General features: G+C 41.2%; 1 protein-coding gene across 1 annotated transcript; it reads left to right on the top strand.

Moving 5' to 3' along the window:
* The first annotated feature begins 591 nt into the window (after nucleotides 1-591).
* On the top strand, nucleotides 592-12,543 carry LOC149632464 (uncharacterized). Its single transcript, XM_089851128.1, has 12 exons — nucleotides 592-703; nucleotides 2,858-2,967; nucleotides 3,038-3,228; nucleotides 3,294-3,412; nucleotides 8,737-9,387; nucleotides 9,617-10,159; nucleotides 10,346-10,964; nucleotides 11,039-11,130; nucleotides 11,239-11,436; nucleotides 11,503-11,762; nucleotides 11,825-11,882; nucleotides 12,278-12,543. Exons 1-12 carry the CDS (start codon nucleotides 592-594, stop codon nucleotides 12,541-12,543), a joined length of 3,219 nt encoding a protein of 1,072 aa, XP_089707254.1.
* The last annotated feature ends 11,015 nt before the right edge of the window (nucleotides 12,544-23,558 follow it).

Genomic DNA, 23,558 nt, shown 5'->3' with positions numbered 1-23,558 from the left:
TTTGTTTGTATGTAGTTTTTTGGTATTATATTAAATGTTTTGCAAAAATAATTCGGGCTCTCAATATGTGGTTAAAATTTCAAAGAGATCCATTAATTAGTCAATTTTATAGAAATAAAGTTGCTAAGGGTGGTTTTCATTTCCATAAAGTTAATCACACCTTTTGATGAAAAAGTGGAAAATCTCCATGGAAATAACATGGGAAATTTTCCAAACTTACCCATTTTGAACATACCTTTACAAAAATAACTATACTTTAGAGATATTTGAATATATGCTGACTTTGTGAACACAAATGGATTTGTGAAAAACAGTATGATCCTACGATAGGCCAACTCGAATGTACGTACCATCAACAAAAGTTATCATACTAAACCTGGTGTATTGTTAGCGAAGAGTCTAACCGCAGCGGTCGACTGGTAATTGGTTATTAAGTCTTTTCGTGGAATGTGGTTGAGCCTGGAATGTTGAGGAACAAATTACCAATCTAATAGCGCTGCAATGACCTTTATGAGTATGATCATATTACTCATTTGGAACGGTACTGACAACATCGTGTTCAATAAAATCATTCTCTCATCTTTGCAAGTAATGTATGCCTTTTGCGAAAATAATAAACCAGTTAAACATTATTGGGTCAGTCCAGGTGAAATCAGGCAGTGTCCCGACGGCACCATCACCGATTTTGAGGAAACTTTAACCAGTTGAAATATAGACTATTTCATCGGGAAATCCAAGTTTTCAAGTTAAAATTCAATCTATATTTTAAGTTATGAATAATTGAAAAACCCTCACATGGGGGAAGGAAACTTTTCACCCCCAATTCCAGCGATTTTGACAGCCGATATCTAGGTAATAAAACCAAATATAACCTTACAACCTTTTTTATTCTTCAAATGGGTGGTAGAGCCTAGATTAAGCTAATAATAGTTTGCGAAGAACATTTTGTTTTATTTCTATAAATCATCAAAGTGCTCTTTGAATTCAACCAAACGCGAAAAATAGCCTTTAACTTAATATCTCCCGATTCCAAAAACCAAGCTAAAATTAATCAAATATAACGCCTTCTGGTAGTAATTGAACCGGGGAACACGAAAACATTTCTAGATTTATAGTACGACCAAGGGATGCGGTGCCATTTGACTTCGAACACCGACAAGATTTGAAAAATTGTAAAAACATGGTGGTCTTTGACGCTGTGCCAAGGTACCACCACAATTGAAATATGTACAAAAGTACAAACCATCTGAAAGCCCTTGTTTTAATCTACAGGGTGATTCTAAAATGGTGGTAGAACCGAACTACTGCGGGTTCTATGAGCGATTTTAAGTCGAAAATGTTCTATGGCATTTTGTTATCCAGGCCACCGTTTAAAAGCTATGATAAGGATCATTTACCGATGACCCCTTAAAATTAATTAAATTCGAAAACAAAAGCCCAGCGGGTTGAATACATTTTTAAGGGGACTCACGTGTTTAGTAATCGCGCTCGCGATTTACTTCCCCGTGAACTCCATAAAGAAGTCCTCCACCAATGTAAGCTTGAAAATGGGTTCAAATGGGAAGATTCATGCCGAATTGAGAAAAACCTAACCCAATGGGGAATTGCATTGAAAATTTAATAAAAAAGGACCAAATGGGAAGATTCTTGCCGGATTGAGAAAAACCTAACAAACAATCAACAATGGTTTAATCGCAAAAAGAAGTGAAGCTTTTCAAGCAAAATTACACGTATTTTTGATTAAAGCGGATCAAAACTTAATTTTAAAAATTTGATCGTCAATGGAGTAAGAAGTTACGGAACACATGGGCTCTACTTCAATGTAACGTAAAAATTGTAAAGTCAGAAGCCAAATTAAGAAATCAACTAAATGTCAGTTTTTGGCGGTGTAGCGTGTTTTGCCTCATGGAATGAGAGTCTGACTAAATGTTCTCACATTCGATTCTCAAAACTTGATGAATCGCTGGCTTTTGTTTGCTTTCGTGGCCGGATTGCAACTAACTGTAAAGTCAGTTGGAATTTGGAAGGGTATTAAAGCTGCAAAACGCGCAAGAGTTCAAATTGTAGTGGTTTTCTTTCATCTTTGGCGGTAATATTTAAAGTTTATGAAGAGTGGATGTAATAACCCGCCAATGCTTTTCTGTGGTGAATCCAAGAGTAAAAGTAGCATCGCAACGACCTTGACGACAAGTGGCCATTATCAGTTTGGTTTTTGATTAAGCGCTGTAATTAGTGGAGGGCCATACCAGAGCCCTCGAATCGCTTTTTACTCTCTGTCCATCGGGCGCAATACAGCAGTCTCATATGGTTAAAGTAATGAAACCGCGGCAATCAGAAGTAATGCAGGAAGCTAGGAATGAACCAAAGCATTTCCCAGGCGAGGGCGAAATGGTCGAGCATACCTATCGTTCTAGGCTCAAAAAGCGGTTTTCTAAAACTTGGTTTTTAAGAAAAAGCGGGTTGGTTTCGTTCACTGTCTACGCTGTTTAAAATCTAATTTAAAATAGGCTTAAGTATTGTTGGGAAGATCGTAGTCACGAGACTTTAGCACAGTAAAAAGCTGCACGTGCCATTACAAAATTTTTAAATGTTGGCGCGCGACGGCGAATATCAGTTTTAAATTTCAAGAAAACCAAGGCTTTCTAAACACGTGAGTCCCCTTAAAAAAATGTTTTCAACCCGCTGGGTTTATTTAATTAATTTTAAGGGGTCATCCGTAAATGATCCTTATCATAACTTTTAAACGGTGGCCTGGATGACAAAATGTCATAGAACACTTTCGACTTAAAATCGCTCATAGAACCCGCAGTAGTTCGGTTATACCACCATTTTAGAATCACCCTATAATTATTTATAGCTCAGCAGCTTCAAGACGAGAAGGGAGCCTCAGCAAATGCTGTGGATGGTGACAGTGACAGTGACACTGACACTGACAGTGACAGTGATAGCTCGAGCGATATGTCCATCGCGTAACTTTTAGTTTAGGCTTAACTGCCAAGTTACTAATCTACTAAAGTGTATTAAATTTGGTTTGCAGAAAAACACGCAAGAAGCGAGCGAAGTGCAACCAGGCTGGCTCCGCTGGCAAGCCCAAATCAACAAGAAGCAGGTCAAGGGCACCTTGAAGAAGGCTGAGAATATTGACTGTTTAACACAATATGAAAATTACTACCGACCTCTGGGTGGAAGGAGAAAAATGACCAAGATTACACCCAAGGTTGATCTCAGGTATAATGGGGGGAGAATGGTTCTGTTAAGTAGATGTCCATTATTTTATTAACAATTGCAAATAGCAAAACTCTAGCGCGTTCAGCAGTGAGACAACCTATTGCCGGTAAACTGTTCCTCTCGTTGGCTGGAAGTCCAGTTGCTTCAAGTAGAAATGCCCAGGTGAAAATTGATAAGGATACAAGTTCTAATCATTGCATTAAAAATAATTACAAGCATTATCATCTTCTTCTTTTCCTAGCCCCAGACTACAATTGCCCAATTGGAGATGGCAGGCGAAATGCCGAGAAAGACCCTGAGAAAATAGTTTTTTTTTAATTTTATAAATTCGTTCAATAGTTTTTTAAATTTTATAAATTTCAATTAATAACATGTTAAATATTATTTAGTCTAAATTTTATCTTTAAATTATTCTTGGGAAAAAAATTTGTCCATATCAAAAACGACTAAAGTTGATATTAAAAACTGTTCGTGCATTTTCTACAATAAAGAATGCTGGTTAAATTATATTTATATGCTCTTTGAATATCAAAATCTGAATAAATTATCAATTGCAAGTTAAAAACCACATCTGTTTAAATTATTGAAGAAAATACAATCTATTAAATAAATTTTTATTGTAGCCTATAATTAAGTAACTGCATTCATTTTAAATAACTATATAATTAATTTCATGTATTCTAGAATAATTAAATTTAATTTGATCATATCTTCTATAATATTATATAAAAAAGGCTTCGTTTGCCCAAGCCTTAAAAACAAAACGATAAGAGTTTTTCCAGTTGACTGAAGCGTGGATATTATTTTTTTTCTATTGAGTTTTAAAGACAATCTCTATTTTACTACTCTTTAGAATTTAATTCAATCACCGGATTTTACTGCTAATGGATTAGTTTCCTATAAATTAATTGAAATAAAAAATTACTTATCTCAGATTTTTCAACAATTCTATTTTCCTGAAATGTTCTCTTTTCAAGGGAGAACGTAGTTTAATTTTCAAATAATACTCTCAAAAATAATGTATTATATGCGGTCTTTTTGAAAAAAAGGGGGCTGTTATCACCTTTCTTATATTTAATAAAGGGGTCCGTTTCTTTAAGCAGTGACAATTATTGCACTGTGTATATCCGTACTTGTGGGGAAGATTTGGTTGAGTTGCTGTTTAGTTGACAACATTATGAAAACTTGATGTGTTTAAAACCTTTTGAAATTAAAATTCCCGGTAATTAAAAAAGAAAGGGTCAATTTGATTAAAATTTACACGTTATCCCTCAAAATAATAGCTGCACGATATAATGTTTCAGGAAAATGGAATTGATGTTGAAAAATCTGAGATAAGTAATTTTTTATTTCAATTAATTTATAGGAAACTAATCCATTAGCAGTAAAATCAGGTGATTGAATTAAATTCTAAAGAGTAGTAAAATAGAGATTGTCTTTAAAACTCAATAGAAAAAAAATAATATCCACGCTTCAGTCAACTGGAAAAACTCTTATCGTTTTGTTTTTAAGGCTTGGGCAAACGAAGCCTTTTTTATATAATATCTGTTCCTTCAGCCTTAATTTGTATTAATTAAATTTTATTTTTCACGCGATGCTTTCCAGCACTGGTTTCCAGGTGGAGCTAGTATCTACTTGTTTACTTTTTAGTATAGGGAGTTGCACATCCTATAGAGCGACGAATGTTTTTCACGCGCATCCTTTATCAATGGTCAAGATATCAAAACTTCGGAAGAATTTACTGGTCAACCGTCCGGTGACCCCTTTAGATTTAAATAAAAATTATGGAACATTTTCAATATTTATTGGACAATGTCCAGTGTCCTGTGCTTATTTACGGCATTGAGATAGTTTCACCTATCTTGACCTGGGCCGGAAATAAAAACAGCACACTAAACTTTGTCCAATAAAATGTTTAAATTACCCATAATTTAGAAAATAGCGTCAGGGATTTTCTATTTACACTCAATCCTAACTTAACATTACCACGCGAAAAGAATTTTCAGAGTTAGACCCAAGGTTTCGCAACCAAGGGTGTGCACTTTTTTCACAACAAAATTTTACAGCAATAGATTAGCAAAGGCACATCTCTCAGTGTAAAGTTTAGTTAACAATTTTGTATAGGTTTCAAAAAACGTTATTTCAAAATCATGCGCCAGCACGCTCACATTTCATTGAAAGTTTGTTATTTAAGAATTTTCCCTTCTTTATACTAAGAATCTTCATCAAACATTGACAACGAGCATTCCAAGACTCGAACCTGCAATGTTTTGCCTCGAATGCAAACGCGTTATCCATTACGCCACATTCCCGTATTTGTTACAACAAAAAAAAAATATCCAAACATTGTATTTATAGGATTATTTCTTTTATGATGTCTAAAACATCTGTAAAAATAAACACCGAGCTTGCCAGGACTCGAACCTGCAATCTTCTGCTCCGTAGGCAGAAGCGTTATCCTATTCGCCACAAACCCGCTGGAGGCAGAACATAATACTATGCAAACAGTGTAATATATGTAACGGTTTTACCATGATTTATAAATTAATTAAAATAAAATACTTAGACTTAATTGTTCTTAATCAAACTTCAGAAGTTCAACATTCCATAATTGCTTGATAATTCAAAAGTGTTCCGAACCTTAACTTCGCAGTAGTTTCTGAGTTATTCGATGGAGTGGAACACCAAAAATCCCATGCTTTTTCAATGGGACGCTAAGCCTAAAATCTGTGAATTATTTCTTTAACATTACGGGAGGGTGTGGGTTGTTATCTAGAAGGGCCTACCGGCCCTCTAGAATTAATGTTTTCATGGACATGAGTTTTAATTTCAATAGGGATATCTCAATTGTGACGTCAGTGCAAAGGTAAAATGTCAGGGGCTTACCTTTGACAGTGGGTGGCCGTGTCTGGTACCACTTTGGTTCTATGGGAAAATACTGCGTGGGTGACGTCACACTAAAGCTTCTGAAATGGCTCTAATTTGAATAATAAAGAATTTATACCGAGTAGACAACAAAGACTTCAGACTTCATTACCAATCTATATCTATATAAATCAAAGTCCTGACTGACTGACAGACTGACTGGTAATAAACGCCCAGCCCAAACCGCTTGTAGTAGGCGCGTACTAAGAGAGATTTCCCCCCAATCCGCCGCCATCTTAAAAAATGGCGCCCAGAAATGTAAAAAATATTCTGTATGCAATTAAGTACGCGCGTTTCAACCGATTTCACAAATATTTAGTACACTGGTTTCCTTTAACCTATAGACGGGCTGGATGGGTTCTATTTGTTGCCATTATTTTAAATGGAGGCCAAAAACTCAAAACCCGTCTTTAAAGAATAATGTCCGCGTGAAAAATAATATAAAATGTCCCGACGGGCTGACGGGCAACGCCGAGTGCCCTCGCTCCTAGGGTGCTACAAAAATATCAGTCATCAGTAAAATCTACCCATTCTTTATATCATTTTGATGGAAGTTCTTATTACACGCGAGCGACGCCGCGGGTAACAGCTAGTTAACAATAAACAAATCAATCAATTAATATTTAAGCAAGTAGTAAACTAGAAGTAAAGTGCTCTAGCATGGGGTAATATAAAGGTATTATTGTCTATTTTTTCACCGAGGGTTTAAGGCCTATTTTCAAAACGAAATATGTTTTTCACTGAAATATTTTTTCCTATTTTCAAATAGGCTTAGTAATTAATTTTTAACTAAAATATCTTCCGTCTCCCTATTTAGTCCCGCAAGTACTAGGCATAAGCCTTTGACAGCGCCTCACCACTGTTTATTAAGACAAAAAGTAGGCCCGAAAGGTTTTTGAAAAATCATGTGACCTTAATTTCAATATAAAATGGTGAATTTAAGAGTGAGATTTGAATTGAATATTTTAATAAAAAAGGTCCGGAGTTCATCCCCGTAACCCCGCTGCCTCTAAATTAAAACCAGCTGCATCTCATTGGTTCTTGAAAACTCATGACAGCGCGACGCGAATGACGAAAATTACAGTCATATTTTCCGACTAAGGAGAGGCGAAATAGCCCGGCCTCCTTTTACGCTCCCCCCCCTTGTATTTCGAAAGGAGGACTGCAGGACTATGGCGCGCCAATACTTAGGCATCTTATAACTTCTCCCTAGTAAACTAGATATCGCTTCTTGATTCTAGTTTGTATGGTTTAAAGTTGAGTAAATTCTTAAGTGTATTTACATTTTTCAAACGAAGTATGTCACCTTAAAATGAAAAGCACAGAGTAATGTTCAACGAGGTAACTATTTAAATGTTTGTAGCAGTATGCGTAGCAATGTCAAGTCCTGACAGATATGTTATTATTGGTGATCGGGTAAACAGGGGCCGAGTAGTTAAGGAAAATGCTCAACTTGGGGTAGCGTCTCACTTATAGTTAGAAAGTTACTTTGCGCTAAACTTTGGAGGCTCGAAACTCTGGTTCTACTAGAGATACGGGGATGGCCTTTGAGTATGTTATAGTCTATTGTTTTCTTCATCCAACCAAATTAAAAACTTGGGGTTCGAGTAAACAGTAGCCGAGTTATTAGACACTGCGCGCTCTTGAACGCTTTTTGAGCTAATTTAGTTGTGAATTTAAACTAACAAGCGTACAAAAAATGGCCGAAGCCGAGACTTTCGGTTGTAAAGCGGGTGAGATAAGCACTATATTGGAGATACATCCATATTCGACCATAGATCGTTTGACTAAGTCTTATTTGGAAACGAGACAGGGTTCGTACAACTTTAGAAAACCTATTTCGCCCGAGTTTTCCAGGGTTTTTTTTCTTCACGTACAACGTCAGTGATTTTCTATAGTTGAAGCAACCCCTTCAGAGCAAACTTACTCAGCCCTGTCAACACATTTCACCACTGATTTCTCTTCATTTTACTACAAATTCGAAATTTACAGAGTTTTTCCAGGCTCGTAAGAACCCTGCATATTCTGCCGTCTTCAAATATTCGTTGCTACAAAAGTTGTAAAACCCTACGTCATAAGAAGCGTGGAGGCTGTGCCTTTTAACAAGCAACGGGAGTAGAAAGATACGAAAGACACGATTCAACAAGACCAAGACCAAGAACAATTTTAGATACAACGCAAATAAATTGAAACGAGACGTTTATGGCTTAAATAAGAGTTGAGTACTAGAATTAAGGGTCAAAATGGGTTCGTTCAATGGTTAGGAGGAATTGGCCACCGTACCAACGAAATTAAATATATCAATATAAGATATATTTGTGTTGTGTTTCTATACTAGTTCTAATATCTACACCTAGATAGCCATAGTGCCACCTCTTAGAGGGGTTAGTTATTCCCTCGTTACACTATCATTATAGAGAATCAGTCGCGCCCGGGAAGCGCTCAGAGTCGGAATAAGGAAACACCACGCTCGATCTCAAATAAGAATATAAATTGTATTAGCCTTACTAACTAAAGAATAACTTCAATAAATGAGAATACATTTACGTAAGTTTGTTTAATAGGCTCACTTATGATAAGTAGATTTACAAGCCTACAACAATCATAATAACTGGCGACGGAGATTACTGATCTTCCCGACGGTCCACACCCTATTCCGGCGTCTCAAAATGGCGGCTTCTTCCCTCTCGGTTGTAGAACCTTTCGACTCATCTTCAAGTGATTGGCCCACGTACGTCGAGCGCGTCGAACTTTTTTTCATCGCCCACGATATCGCCGACGCCAAAAAGGTGGCCACGTTTTTAAATTTGTTAGGCCCTAAAACCTTTTCGTTAGTACGCAGTCTCACGGCTTCGGTAGCTCCTTCTACGAAGACTTTTGCTGAGCTCATGACGATTTTAGGCGACCACTTGTGCCCTAAGCCTTTATTAGTGGCTGAAAGATTTCGGTTTCACCACTGTCGGCAGTCCTCGTCGCAACCAATTTCGGCTTTCGTCGCGGAACTAAAACACTTATCGGTTCGTTGTGACTTTGGTGAAAATTTAGGTAATGTTTTACGCGATCAGTTTATCTCGGGTCTCGCTAACGATAGCATCTTGAAGAGACATTGGTCAGAACGAACTCTTACTTTTCAACAAGCGGTAGATATTGCAGTCTCAGTGGACACGGCGGCTAAAGATGCCATTGAACTGCACGGTTCGGTTTCCACTCCTACAGTCCATGCCATAAGCACCGGTACGTCTTGGCGATCAGCTTTTCGTCAGTCAACACCTTCGAGGTTTATGACTATAACTCTCCCCATTCTTCTGGATCTCGTCACGGGAGAGGAAAAGCTCTAACAACCGAAGACCTGCGCGTCATAGATGTGGAGATACTAAACACACTGAGATAGCGTGCCGTTTCAAACGCCCTAAATGCAATAGCTGTCACAGACACGGCCATATAGCTAGAATCTGTACAAAAGGGTCACAGAGTTCTAAGCACCATAAGGTTCACTCACTTGATTCCGCACCAAAGGAGACAAACTCTGAGTCGGACGACGAAGAATCTTTCCAGAATAACATTTATTCGTTAAATTCAATCTTCATGGGTGAAGATTCGCCGCTAATGTTGGAGGTATTGGTCAACCAACAACCCTTGTCCATGGAACTAGATACTGGTGCAGCCGTATCGGTTATCTCAAAGACACTCTATGACGAAAAATTTAAACACATTGCTATTCAAGCTACTCGGAAGAAACTTTCGACATATACAAAGGAACCGGTACTGCCAATAGGGGTTATACAAGTTACCGTTAGTTATGAATCACAGGAGATTCAGGACATGCTGTACATTATAGAGGGAAATAACACACCTCTGTTTGGACGTAGTTGGCTCAACAAACTCAAATTAAACTGGAAGAAATTGCTCTCTTCCCGGAGAAGGATTTCCAAATTATCCTCTGGAGACTACGAGAAGGAATTAGACGACATTCTCGAAAAGCACAAAGGTTTTGGCCCTACGATTGGTAAACTAACGTCATTTAAAGCACACCTGCACCTACGGGAGGGTGTTACTCCGAAGTTTTGTAAAGCACGCGCCGTAGCATACGCTCTACGCCCACAAGTAGATCTCGAATTGGAAAGACTGGAACGCGAGAGTATAATTACTCCAGTTGAATTCAGTGATTAGGCTACTCCGGTGGTTCCAATAGTTAAACCAAATGGCTCAATTCGCCTATGCGGCGATTATAAAGTAACGGTAAATCCCTCGATACAAGTAGAACACCATCCGATGCCACGGATAGAAGAATTGTTTGACCAGTTGTCACATGGAAAAAGGTACACAGAAATAGACCTCAGCGAAGCTTTCATGCAGATTCAAGTTGACGAAGCTACTAGTAAACTCCTTACGATTAACACCTCTAAAGGACTTTATAAAGTAAATAGACTAGTATACGGTATCGCTTCATCACCGACCATTTTCCAAAAAGCATTGGAACAGGTCCTTTCTGGTTTTGACTCTAACAGTAACTTTCAAGACAATATCTTAGTTACAGGCAAAACGGACGAAGAGCATCTCTTGAATTTAGACAAAGCTCTTACTCGTCTGGCGGATCGCGGTTTAAAAGTGAGAAAGGATAAGTGTAATTTCTTTAAAGACTCATTAGAATGTCTCGGACATATCATTGATATTTCGGGTCTACACCCTACGCCCAAGAAGCTTTCTGTGATTTTAAACGCACCCCCTCCGATAAACGTTTCGCAGCTACGTTCCTTCATTGGACTAGTCAACTACCTCGGAAAATTTATTCACAACATTAGTCTAAAGCTGTATTCGTTACATCAACTACTTCACACAGATACCCCTTGGGAATGGTCTCTAGAATGACACAAAGCTTTTGAAGAAATCAAGAACGACCTATTTTCGGACCGCGTATTAGTAAATTATCACCCGCTCTGGCCATTAATCTTATCCTGCGACGCGTCACCCTACGGAGTAGGGGCGGTTTTAGCTCACGTCATGCCGAATGGCGATGAACGCCCAATTGCATATGCTTCACGAACAGTGACTAAAACTGAACAGAATTACGCGCACGTTGAAAAGGATGCGCTATCTATCATTTTCGGCATAAAAAATTTCATTCGTACCTCTACGGACGCCATTTCACCCTTTTTACCGACCAACGTCCTTTGACGCGAATCTTCGGTCACAATACGGGTCTTCCGGTTTTGGCGACTTCTCGCATCCAGCGCTGGGCGGTCATGCTCGCCGCTCACGACTATACTATCAAGTATAAACCAGGTAATTGACACGGAAACGCGGACGCGCTCTCACGACTACCGCTCGCTATCACCGTACCAAACAAAGAAGATGGCGCCGAAGTGGTCCAATTGAACCACTTAAATTGTTTACCTATCACGAGCTCCGTCATAGCCTCTGCTACTCGCCTTGATCCTCTGCTGTCAAAAGTGCTGGAATTTACCCTCCAGGGTTGGCCAAATTCCGTTGCAAAGAATTGGAATGACGATCTCAAGTTTTATTACGCTCGAAAGGAGGATCTGACAGCCACTCAAGGTTGTTTGATGAGGGGAATGAGGGTAGTCATACCGACCAAATGTCGTACTAGGGTATTGGACGTGTTACATCAAAATCATCCCGGTATAGTAAACATGAAGGCTATCGCTCGCAGTTTTGTTTACTAGAAGGGGATAGACAAGGACTTGGAATCAAAGGTCAAGTCTTGTTAGGTATTTCAGACACTTAGTAAAAACCTGATAAAAGGAACCTTACACCCCTGGATTCATGCGGACAGACCGCTACAGAGGGTACATATGGATTATGCAGGTCCATTCAAAAATCACATGTTCTTCGTTGCAGTGGATGCATACTCTAAATGGCCCGAAGTATACATCAACAACAGAACAAAATATAGAATCTCTTACTAACTTTTTATCACGTTTTGGACTGGCAGAATGTTTAGTAAGTTACAATGGAACGTGTTTCAACAGTTCTGAATTCGCAAACTTCACCGCTAATAACGGAATTCGACACGTTTATTCGGCTCCATTTCATCCCGCAACAAACGGACAAGCGGAATGATTTGTACAAACCCTGAAACGTAATCTGAAACACTTGTCTACAGCTACCTCCATCCAACAACAACTAGATGAATTCCTTTTGACTTATCGTAACACTCCACATGCTTCAACGGGAGAAACCCCGGCGAATATGTTCTTTAAACGCACTCCTAGAACTAGACTAACTCTAATCAAACTAGACATTAACGCTACGGTCAGGAAAAATCAAACTTCTCAAGTCTTAAGAAGAAGTACCGTAAACAACAAAACTCTCGACATAGGGGACAGAGTCTACGCACAGCTAAGCCTAGTTGGATACCCGCAACAGTAATAAAGAGAACAGGACCAACTTCTTACCATATCGAAACTCCAAATAAGGTAATTTGGAAACGTCACCAAGATCAATTCTTCACAAGATCCCAGTCAAGATGCCAATCGAGAAACATTACCTCACACCGGTGAAAATCCCACCAAAGAGGCTAGTCCAGTGTAGCATGGCTGCCAGATCCTTGAAGCTTCCGCTCCTTGGATCTGGCAGGGCTCTTGCCTCCATGCTACATGCTCCTTCTCTCTTTTCTTACTGCGATATTTTGCAACTAGAGTTTAGTTACGGTTGGCTTCGGTCGAGAGTAGTTCTCTCTTTTTTTTTATTAAAGTTCTCCTAAGACGGAGCTTTGTATTAACGAAGTTAAGTTGCGGGATCGTTATCCCTTAGTTATTTTTACATCAATAAAGTCACGAAGAACTGTCTTCAGTTTTTTGGATATTACATTGTAAGTTGTCTTTGATTCATTTTTATGGCCCTCGGGTGAATCTCCCTATTTAGTTAATTTCTATTGAGGGTTACATAAATGGCGCCCGAACACGGACTCGACTCGATATGACTAGGCCTTAAGCCTTTGTCAGTCCCGTTGAAAAACTGTTTATCATTGTCGGTATATCCGCCCCCCACGTGGAGTTAAGCCTTGGCTTCCACATTGATAAATAATTAAAGATATTTAAATTCAATCTTAATTAATCATGACAAATTTAAATAATAAATTAAAAATAAAATTATCTTTATATTTCTGTATTGAATTGAGATAACTTACTTGTTTATTTTGTATAAACTTAACTATTTTGATTATGTATAAACTTAACTGGTTTAACTATTTTGATTATGTATAAACTTAACTGGTTTAACTATTTTGATTATGTATAAACTTAACTGGTTTAACTATTTTGATTATACAGGGTGTTTCTGGAACGTCTGGCACAAATTAACAGGCATGTTCCTTGGGTCAAAAGGAGTCCGAAAGGTCTGAAGGGAATCGTAAGATCCCTTAAGTTATGTTATTTTGTAGTTGGGTCGAGAATCAATGGAGGCAGGATCATTAACATTAAAGAAAACTATTTAATTATTTATTAAGCATACATGTTATTAATTATTAATGATTATCTTAAGGTAACAAAAGATTTCTAGGGCCACGCGGCGGGCCTAGGCTTACTAAAAACTCTGGTACGCGGAGCGTTTAAATTCCGTGCTTACCAGTCGAGAGTCCGGGCGAGAGAGAGTTTTTTCTACTCGGTTTGTAGGAGCGGAGGACGCGAACGCTATATTGATTTTTAGAGGCACTGGCGACATCTTGCGGTCGCTACAGTACTCCCCTACCAGTGTTTAGCGAGACGGCGAATCACAAATATTTCGGATTAAAACGCACGCGCCGACCGGAACGCGTCATCTGCGGTGGAGGTGCCACAGTAGGCGGCGGAGGCGCCACTACTGGCGGGAGGGCCGGAGGGCGAGTTACGGGAGGGGCCGGTAGCGGAGGGGGAGGTGCGTCGTCTGTAACGTCGTAGTGCAGGAAGGCTGGCTTTAGGCGATCGATGTTGATGACCTTGGACGTACCGTGGATGGAAAGTGCGAAGGTTTTGTCAGTGCGGGACAACACCTTGTATGGGCCGTCGTAGGGCGGTTGCAAAGGTTTCTTCACGGCGTCGCGCCGTACAAACACGTGAGTGCACGTGGAGAGTTCCTTGTGTACGAAAACCGGGCGGCGGGAGTGTGAAGTGGTTGGCGTCGGTCGAAGGTCGTTGATGGAAGCTTTCAGTCGGGCGACGAAAGAAGCGGGATCGGTAACGTCTGGTCCCGGCGCGAAAAACTCGCCAGGCAGGCGTAGCGTCGTACCGTAGACCAGTTCGGAGCATGTCGCGTTGATGTCTTCTTTAACCGTAGCGCGGAAGCCCAGAAGGATGGATGGCAGGACGGCGACCCATTTCTCCGTAGCATGGCTTTTGATAGCGGCCTTGAGAGGGCGGTGCAGACGCTCGACTAGACCGTTGGCAGCCGGGTGGTATGGAGTAGTCCTCACTTGAGTGACGCCCATGAGAGCGGATAGAGACCTAAAGAGGCCCGACTCAAACTGACGGCCTTGGTCAGTTGTAATTTGAACAGGGGCACCGAAACGGGCGATCCAGCCGGTGTAGAACGCGTTGGCAACTGTTTCGGCCGTGATGTCCGCAATAGGAATCGCTTCAGGCCATCGGGTGAAGCGATCGACGCACGTCAGACAGTAGGAGTACCCTTGCGATGGAGGGAGAGGTCCCACTAAGTCGATGTGGATGTGTTCGAACCGTTGGCTGGGAACGTTGAAGGAACCGAGCGGGCTAGATGTGTGGCGGGTTATCTTGGAACGTTGGCAGGGCACGCAGGTGCGCGACCAGGACGTGCAGTCGGCGCGCATGGAGGGCCAGACGAAACGGTGTCGAACGAGCTTGAGAGAGGCCCGAGCTCCCGGGTGGGAAAGGTTGTGCAGACTATCAAAGACGCGGCGTCTGAGGTCGACAGGAACGTAGGGGCGAGCGAGACCGCCGGCTACGTCACAGTAGAGAAAAATGTCTGGGGAACCTTCCACCGGAAACCGTTTCAAGTCCAGGCTGTGTGTGGTTGGCTGGGCGAGCAACGTTTGAAGCTCGGCATCCAGTGCTTGAGCGGTGGCGAGCGCCGCGTGGTCGATGGCGGATGGCATTGAGATGGTGGCGATCCGGGACAGCGTGTCAGCGACAACGTTGTCAGCGCCTTGGATGTGGCGAAAATCGGTGGTGAATTGTGCCAAATAGTCCAGCTGGCGCCGCTGGCGGGGCGAAGCTTGTTCCGAGCGTTGCTTGAAGGCGAAGGTAAGAGGCTTATGATCAGTGAATAAAACAAACGGCCTACCTTCCAACATGTGCCGGAAGTGTTTGACAGCTTCATAGGCGGCTGTGAGCTCCCTGTCGTACGCGCTGTATGTTTGCTGTGCGGGGCAAAACTTCCTGGAGAAAAAGGAAAGGGGCTGAAGTCCGTCGGGAGTGTGTTGCTGGAGTACGGCACCCATGGCAAAGTCAGAAGCATCGACCATGAGGGCGTAGGGGGCAGACGGCCGGGGATACGCTAAAGTTGAGGCGTTGGCCAGCTCCTGCTTGCAGCGTTGAAACGCCAGGCGGGCGTCCTCGGTCCAGGGAACAGGGCGTTTATCCTTCTTCGTAGAACCTTTGAGGAACTCGTTCAGGAGAGCTTGATTGTGAGCAGCATGAGGTAGAAACCTGTGATAAAAATTTAGAGTACACAGAAAACGTCTCAGTTCAAAGATAGTGGTCGGTTCTGGGAAGTCCACGATCGCGGCGACTTTCTCTGGCAGCGGGCGCAGTCCGTCCGCGGAGACACTGTACCCGAGGAATTTCACGACCGGTAAACCGAGGTGGCACTTAGACGCGTTTAGTTTTGACCCGTATGTACGGAGGCGTTAAAAACTTGGCGTAAGTGATCGAGGTGTTCGGCGTCGGTTTCGGACGCGACGATAATGTCGTCAATGTACACCATGGCAAAGTCGAGTCCGCCCAACACCTGGTGCATATAGCGCTGGAAAGTTTGCGCGGCATTGGAGAGACCGAAAGGCATCGCGGTAAATTCGAATAGCCCGAAAGGGGTAATGACCGCGGTTTTGGCAACGTCGTCCGGGTTAACAGGGATTTGATGATAGGCCCGTGAAAGGTCGATGACGGAAAAAATCTTCTTACCGTGGAGAAGTTGCGTACAGTCCTGAATATGGGGAACGGGATACCGATCCGGCACAGTCGAAGCGTTCAGGCGACGGTAATCGCCACAAGGGCGCCAATCCTTATCCCCCTTGGGAACCATGTGGAGAGGGCTGGCCCAAGGACTTTTGGACGGGCGGCAAATACCCTGGGAAACCATGTACTCGAACTCTAGTTTCGCGACCTTGTGTTGCTCAGGGGACAGGCGTCTCGCCTTTGAGACCACCGGTGGCCCTGTAGTTTGGATGAAATGGAGAACCTCGTGTTTGGGTGGTGATGCGGCGGCGGAATCCGGTGACGTCAGCTCTGGAAACTGGCTCAGGAGTTGTTCCCCGGGAGAGTTACCCTGAACAGCTGAGACCCGGGATGAATGACCGGAAAATACTGTGGCAGAAGTGGAGAGAGTCGTTAACCCGTCAATCAGACGTTTGTGTTTAACGTCGACGAGGAGGCCATATTTTCGGAGAAAGTCCGCGCCGATAATCGGTTTTGATACGTCCGCGATAACGAACGGAAAAGGAAACGTGCGGCGTAAGTTAAGATCGAGCGTCAAAAGTCGTTCGCCGTAGGTGTGGATAACCGTACCGTTAGCGGCGAATAGCTGAAGCTTCCCGGGTTGTCTGCGCGAGTCTTGAAAGGAAGGAGGGACGACTGAGATGTCTGCCCCGGTGTCGATCAAGAATCGGAGTCCTGTGGAGCGATCAGCGATTACGAGTCTGGCTAACGTTTGGCCTTCGTCACTCGCAGCCTCGAGCGACGGCCGGGTTAGTTTCCCGAAAAGGAGCAGGGACCTTGGCACTTCTTGGCATCCGCCCCAAAGGTCCGGTGGTACCAGCAGTCGGTATGGGCCGTAGCAGAGCCGTTGGACTGCTGCGGAGTGGCCTTACCGGAAGGCGTACGAGATCGAGAGGTGCGGCGGCGCGCCGGCGAAGAACGGTCGCGCGAACGGGAACGGCTAGTTTCGTTGAGCTGCAGGTGGCGATCAAAAAGAGTAGTTAGTCTGTCCAGTTGAGCCTGTAGGAGGGCGAAGGCATCCGCGGGCGGGGAAGGGGCGATGGCGTTGATCCCCGGCGACGAACACGTGACTTCCGAGATTTTGTCGGCCATAGTCGCTAAAGTGGCCAAGTCCCCGGAGGTCACGGACAGGATCTGTTGTACCTGCGTTGGCAGGCGTTGTAGCCACAGAGATTTAAGGAGGTCGTCCGGAACGCCGGATTGAGCGAGGTCTCTCATCTCGCGAAGGAGCTGAGACGGGCGGCGATCACCGAGCTCGACCTCTTGCAAAAGTTTTTTTAGTCGTTGGGTTTCAGAGTCCGCAAATTGAGCGATTAAGCGCGTTTTCAAAGCGACGTACTTGTCGGTAGTAGGCGGCGAAACGACGAGATCGCTGACCGACGAGAGAATATCGCTCTCCATTGCGGCTACCACACAATGAAATTTCGTATCGTCCACCGAGATTCCGGAAGTAACGAATTGAGATTCGATTTGTACGAACCATAATGCCGGATTAGCTTTCCAGAAGGGAGGGGCTTTGAAAGAAACGCGGGCGATAGCAGGAGCCGACGCACCTGGTGGGGGAGTCCCAGGCATGTCGAGAACGCGAGCGGTGGACTAAAAAAAAATGGCGTTGTCTGCGTGGGGAGCGAACATAAAGGAAACCGAGGCTTAGCGAGGTACGGCGGAAAAAACGCGAGTGGCGGTAATTTTAGCGCGAAAAAAAGGCACGAGCTAAGCGAAAACGGGCGTACATTACCGCGGGATAAATACGGTCCGGTGTAGCGATCTTTGTCCCATAGAATACTGCGTTGAAATCGACGTTCGGGTCACCAATGAAGGGAATCGTAAGATCCCTTAAGTTATGTTATTTTGTAGTTGGGTCGAGAATCAATGGAGGCAGGATCATTAACATTAAAGAAAACTATTTAATTATTTATTAAGCATACATGTTATTAATTATTAATGATTATCTTAAGGTAACAAAAGATTTCTAGGGCCACGCGGCGGGCCTAGGCTTACTAAAAACTCTGGTACGCGGAGCGTTTAAATTCCGTGCTTACCAGTCGAGAGTCCGGGCGAGAGAGAGTTTTTTCTACTCGGTTTGTAGGAGCGGAGGACGCGAACGCTATATTGATTTTTAGAGGCACTGGCGACATCTTGCGGTCGCTACAGGTCCTATGACGTTTTGGGGTAAAGCGCTCCGTTGCGACGTTATGGGCTCTCAAAAGTAGGCCGAAAAACAAGGAGATTTTGCAGAATTATAGCACTAGTATTGTGGTTTTGACCCAATTGTTTTCGATTATTGAGCATAAGGCAATGATCAAAATAAGTTCAAACCTAGTGGAAGACCGTGAACGTGATAAACGCCCAAAAGCGTTAATCCCTTTGTTTTAATTAATGATTGTAATTAAAGGTAAGGAAAGTAGCTCAGATATCGGTTACTTGTTTGTTCAGATGTACTGGTAACTGACCAGACTTTTATTCTTTATTTGAATTAGACACATTACTTTTACAATAATTTGAATGAACCCCATTACTTTTACAATCCCTTAACCTTTACAATAATTCGAATGAACCCCTTAAGTTTTACAATAATCCGAATGAACCCCTTAAGTTTTACAATAATACGAATGAACCCCTTATGTTTTACAATAATTCGAATGAACCCCTTAAGTTTTACAATAATACGAATGAACCCCTTATGTTTTACAATAATTCGAATGAACCCCTTAAGTTTTACAATAATTCGAATGAACCCCTTAAGTTTTACAATAATACGAATGAACCCCTTATGTTTTACAATAATACGAATGAACCCCTTAAGTTTTACAATAATACGAATGAACCCCTTAAATTTTACAATAATACGAATGAACCCCTTAAGTTTTAAAATAATTCGAATGAACCCCTTAAATTTTACAATAATTCGAATGAACCCCTTAAATTTTACAATAATTCGAATGAACCCCTTAAATTTTAGAGTAATTCGAATGAACCCCTTAAATTTTACAATAATTTGAATGAACCCCTTAAATTTTACAATAATTCGAATCGAACCCATTAATTTTACAATAATTCGAATCGAACCCATTTATTTTACAATAATTCGAATCGAATCCATTTATTTTACAATAATTCGAATCGAACCCATTTATTTTACAATAATTCGAAACGAACCCATTACATTTACAATAATTCGAATCGAACCCATTACATTTACAATAATTCGAATCGAACCCATTACATTTACAATAATTCGAATTGAACCCATTACATTTACAATAATTCGAATTGAACCCATTACATTTACAATAATTCGAATTGAACCCATTACATTTATAATAATTCGAATTGAACCCATTACATTTACAATAATTCGAATCGAACCCATTAATTTTACAATAATTCGAATTGAACCCATTACATTTACAAAAATTCGAATTGAACCCATTACATTTACAATAATTCGAATTGAACCCATTACATTTACAATAATTCGAATTGAACCCATTACATTTACAATAATTCGAATTGAACCCATTACATTTACAATAATTCGAATTGAACCCATTACATTTACAATAATTCGAATTGAACCCATTACATTTACAATAATTCGAATTGAACCCATTACATTTACAATAATTCGAATTGAACCCATTACATTTACAATAATTCGAATTACCCCCTGCTGTGTTGGTCTAAACATTAGGGTAGTTTTCAACGTCAGAAGTTGTAGGTTTTTTTCAGACGGCTTAAATTTGTGTACCTTAACGTGCTTCATGGCGTACGTTTGCTTAAACGTTGATGGTGCCCATTTTGAACAATTTTTGTAGAACAAAATTATTGTAAAAGCAAAAACGGATTTATGTACTAAGAACGTCGGATCGTAGCTTTAGCCTCTAGTACCATCTTCGCATACTTTAATGAGAAACTTCGTCTGCTTATATTTTGACTCCACCCACAAATTCTGGTTAAATTTTTTTTCGAAATTGCTATATACAGAACTTGTGGGTGGAGTCAAAATATAAGCAGACGAAGTTTCTCAATAAAGTATGCGAGGATGGGTAGTGAATTTGCAACGTTCAACGTTCTTCTTGCATAAATCCGTTTTTGGTAAAAGTAATGGGGTTCGATTCGAATTATTGTAAAAGTAATGGGGTTCGATTCGAATTATTGTAAAAGTAATGGGGTTCGATTCGAATTATTAAAAAAGTAATGGTGTTCGATTCGAATTATTGTAAAAGTAATGGGGTTCGATTCGAATTATTGTAAAAGTAATGGGGTTCGATTCGAATTATTGTAAAAATAATGGGGTTCGATTCGAATTATTGTAAAAGTAATGGGGTTCATTCGAATTAATATTGTAAAAGTAATGGGGTTCGGTTCGAATTATTGTAAAAGTAATGGGGTTCATTCGAATTAATATTGTAAAAGTAATGGGGTTCATTCGAATTATTGTGAAAGTAATGTGTCTAATTCAAATAAAGAATAAAAGACTGGTCAGTTACCAGTACATCTGAACAAACAAGTAACCGATATCTGAGCTACTTTCCTTACCTTTAATTACAATCATTAATAAAAACAAAGGGATTAACGCTTTTGGCCGTTTATCACGTTCATGGTCCTCCACTAGGTTTGAACTTATTTCGATCATTGCCTTATGCTCAATAATCGAAAACAATTGGGTCAAAACCACAATACTATTGCTGTAATTCTGAAAAATCTCCTTGTTTTTCGGCCTACTTTAGAGAGCCCATAACGTCGCAACGGAGCGCTTTACCCCAAAACGTCATAGGACCTTTCGGTCTCCATTTGACCCAAGGAACATGCCTGTTAATTTGTGCCAGACTTTCCGGAAACACCCTGTATATAAACTTAACTGGTTTAACTATTTTGATTATTGTAAAACTTAACTTAAGTAAATAATGGCCTATTCGGACAACAAACAACAATGGAGGTCGCCTCGAACATCTGAGGATGAGGAGGATGATTCCACGTTGCATAAAGGGGAAGATCATACAAAGGAAGATCTGTTTGCCTCTGCGGGGGATGATGGCGACACGCTAGCACCGCCAGAAACAGATGATCCTTTGGAGAATTTTAACCGGATTCTTCGTTTTGAAGAAGAGAAGGATGAAGAAGATACTGATACGAGAAAGGGGACTGCAGCCTCTTCAGTATTGGGATTTTCTCCCTATCAACTATTCCCTCATATGAGCATTCCCGCTCCCAAGGGAAGTTCAACTCCCTCAAATTTACCTCCTCAAACTGGGATTGATTCCCTGGTTCCGCCTAAATCTGCGTCAAAAACGTTAGGCCTAAAGTTAGTTTTGCTAAAACTTTACCTACTCCTAGAGTTAAAACAACCGGAACTCAAATGTCCCCGTCTCGACAAGTCCCTCAATTTGGACCAGACACTACTGACGAGGAATTAAGATCCTTTATATTACCTTTACTCCAAACTTTGGCAGATAATTCTACCACACAGGCTAAAGCCGTAGCTTAGAATGTAGCAATAAATAAAGCTATAGCTACTAGTTTGGATAAATTAGTTAGGGATCTACCGACAATAAATAGAAGTACAATTCCTCAGACGGGAAAAGTCCCTATTGAACCTCCGGAAAGGTTAGCGTTTTTGGGATCATCGAGCGATAATGCCCCCGAGTTTTTAGCTGTTTTTGAGGAATACGCTAAATTTCATAAGCTATCGAATGAAGATAGGTTAGCGGCATTGCCTCTCCTTTTACGAGGGCATGCTTTGTATTGGTACCGGGATTTAATCCGTCAGTATGACGATATTTGTAATTCAAACCCTGCTCATCCTCATTTAGCTTGGAAGACATTTAAAAAGCACTTTAAGGCTCAGTTTAGAAACTCTGAAGCTGACTCGAAACTTAAAATAGAGATTTCCCAAAGGAGTCAGAAAGATAAGGAATCTGTAGAGGATTTCTTCGGGGATGATATGAAGTTAAATTTAGGGATGACCCATCCTCTTTCCGAAAAGGATTTAGTTCCTATTATTAAGAGCAATTTAAAAGATGAACCAAGAACTCCTCTCCTTTTCTTGCAATTTAGTACAATGGAACAGTTAAGGAATTCCTGTAAAACAATTGAAAAGGATATCGAAGTTAGGAAAAAGAATGCTGAGAAAAGGGAAAAGAGGAGAACACCCCCTAAACCTAGGGTTACAACTGAGTCCTCTTGCCTAGCTAATAAGGGCTCCGCCCATAGTCAGTGTTCCCCCGGGCATTGTCAAAGCCCTTGTAATCCCCCTACTTCTCCTCAATGGGAATATCCCTTACAACCTTTAGACTCTAGAGCCAAAGCTAAGGCTAACAACTCCAATAGAGGTCAAAGATCCTATACAAGATATAATAGTCAGAGATTAAAATCTCCTGGTCGTCAATTGGCCTTGTCCTACCGCTCTGCACGTACTATCACATGTTATAATTGCCAAAAACCAGGTCATCTAGCACCCGACTGTCAAGAAAAAAAGATTTGCAAGTCGGGGGAAGCCCAGACGGGAGAGGTCCCACGTGGTCCTCCTCCCGGTGCCCAATAAATTCCCCTACGAAAAAGCGTTTCTCGTTCCCCCTGAGGATTGAATCCGTCAGGAAAGGTTCAGTTTATAAAAGGGTTACCATTCCCGTTACTTTTGAACACGTGACAGTTCACGCTAAGTTAGATAGTGGGGCCGATGCCTCTTTTGTCAGTTTAGATCAGTGGCAGAAAATTTGTAAATATAGAAACTCTTCAGAATTACCTGAAGATGAACAATTAGATTGTGTAGTTTGGAGCGTTGGCCGATATACTTTAACAAAAGATTCTCAAGAACTAGAGTTAACTCTTAAGTCAAACGAAAGTGAGAAACAATTTAAATTTAAATTCTACATAGTTCCTTCCCTCAATAGTGACTTTATATTTTGACAAGACTTCCTTGAAGACCATAGGGTCAAGTTTGATTTCGAATAGTCACAATGTTTAGTGGGTAACCTAAAGATCCATTTTTCAATTCCATCTGAAAAGGATCCAATACATAAGGAGATTGTGGATAACATTAGGGACGCAGTTTCCGCAGCCCCTATCTCTGATGAACAACGTCATCAATTAGAATCCCTTTTATTGCAATTTTCTGAGTTGTTTTCGGATAAAGTAGGAAGAACAGGACTAGTCTTCCATGAGACTCATACGGGAAATAATCCGCCCATGAAACCTCAGCCTCATCGTGTTAATGACCAGAAAAGGAAAATCATTGAACAACATGTCAGGGAAATGCTAGATGACGGGATAATC

This window comes from Phalangium opilio, unplaced genomic scaffold (genome assembly GCF_054372755.1).
Source record: "Phalangium opilio isolate 3A_F unplaced genomic scaffold, DU_Popi_V2 ptg000100l_1, whole genome shotgun sequence".
In the NCBI taxonomy this organism is placed as follows: domain Eukaryota; kingdom Metazoa; phylum Arthropoda; class Arachnida; order Opiliones; family Phalangiidae; genus Phalangium; species Phalangium opilio.
Note: the sequence above shows the minus strand (reverse complement) of the source record. Positions and strands in the feature narration are given on the sequence as shown.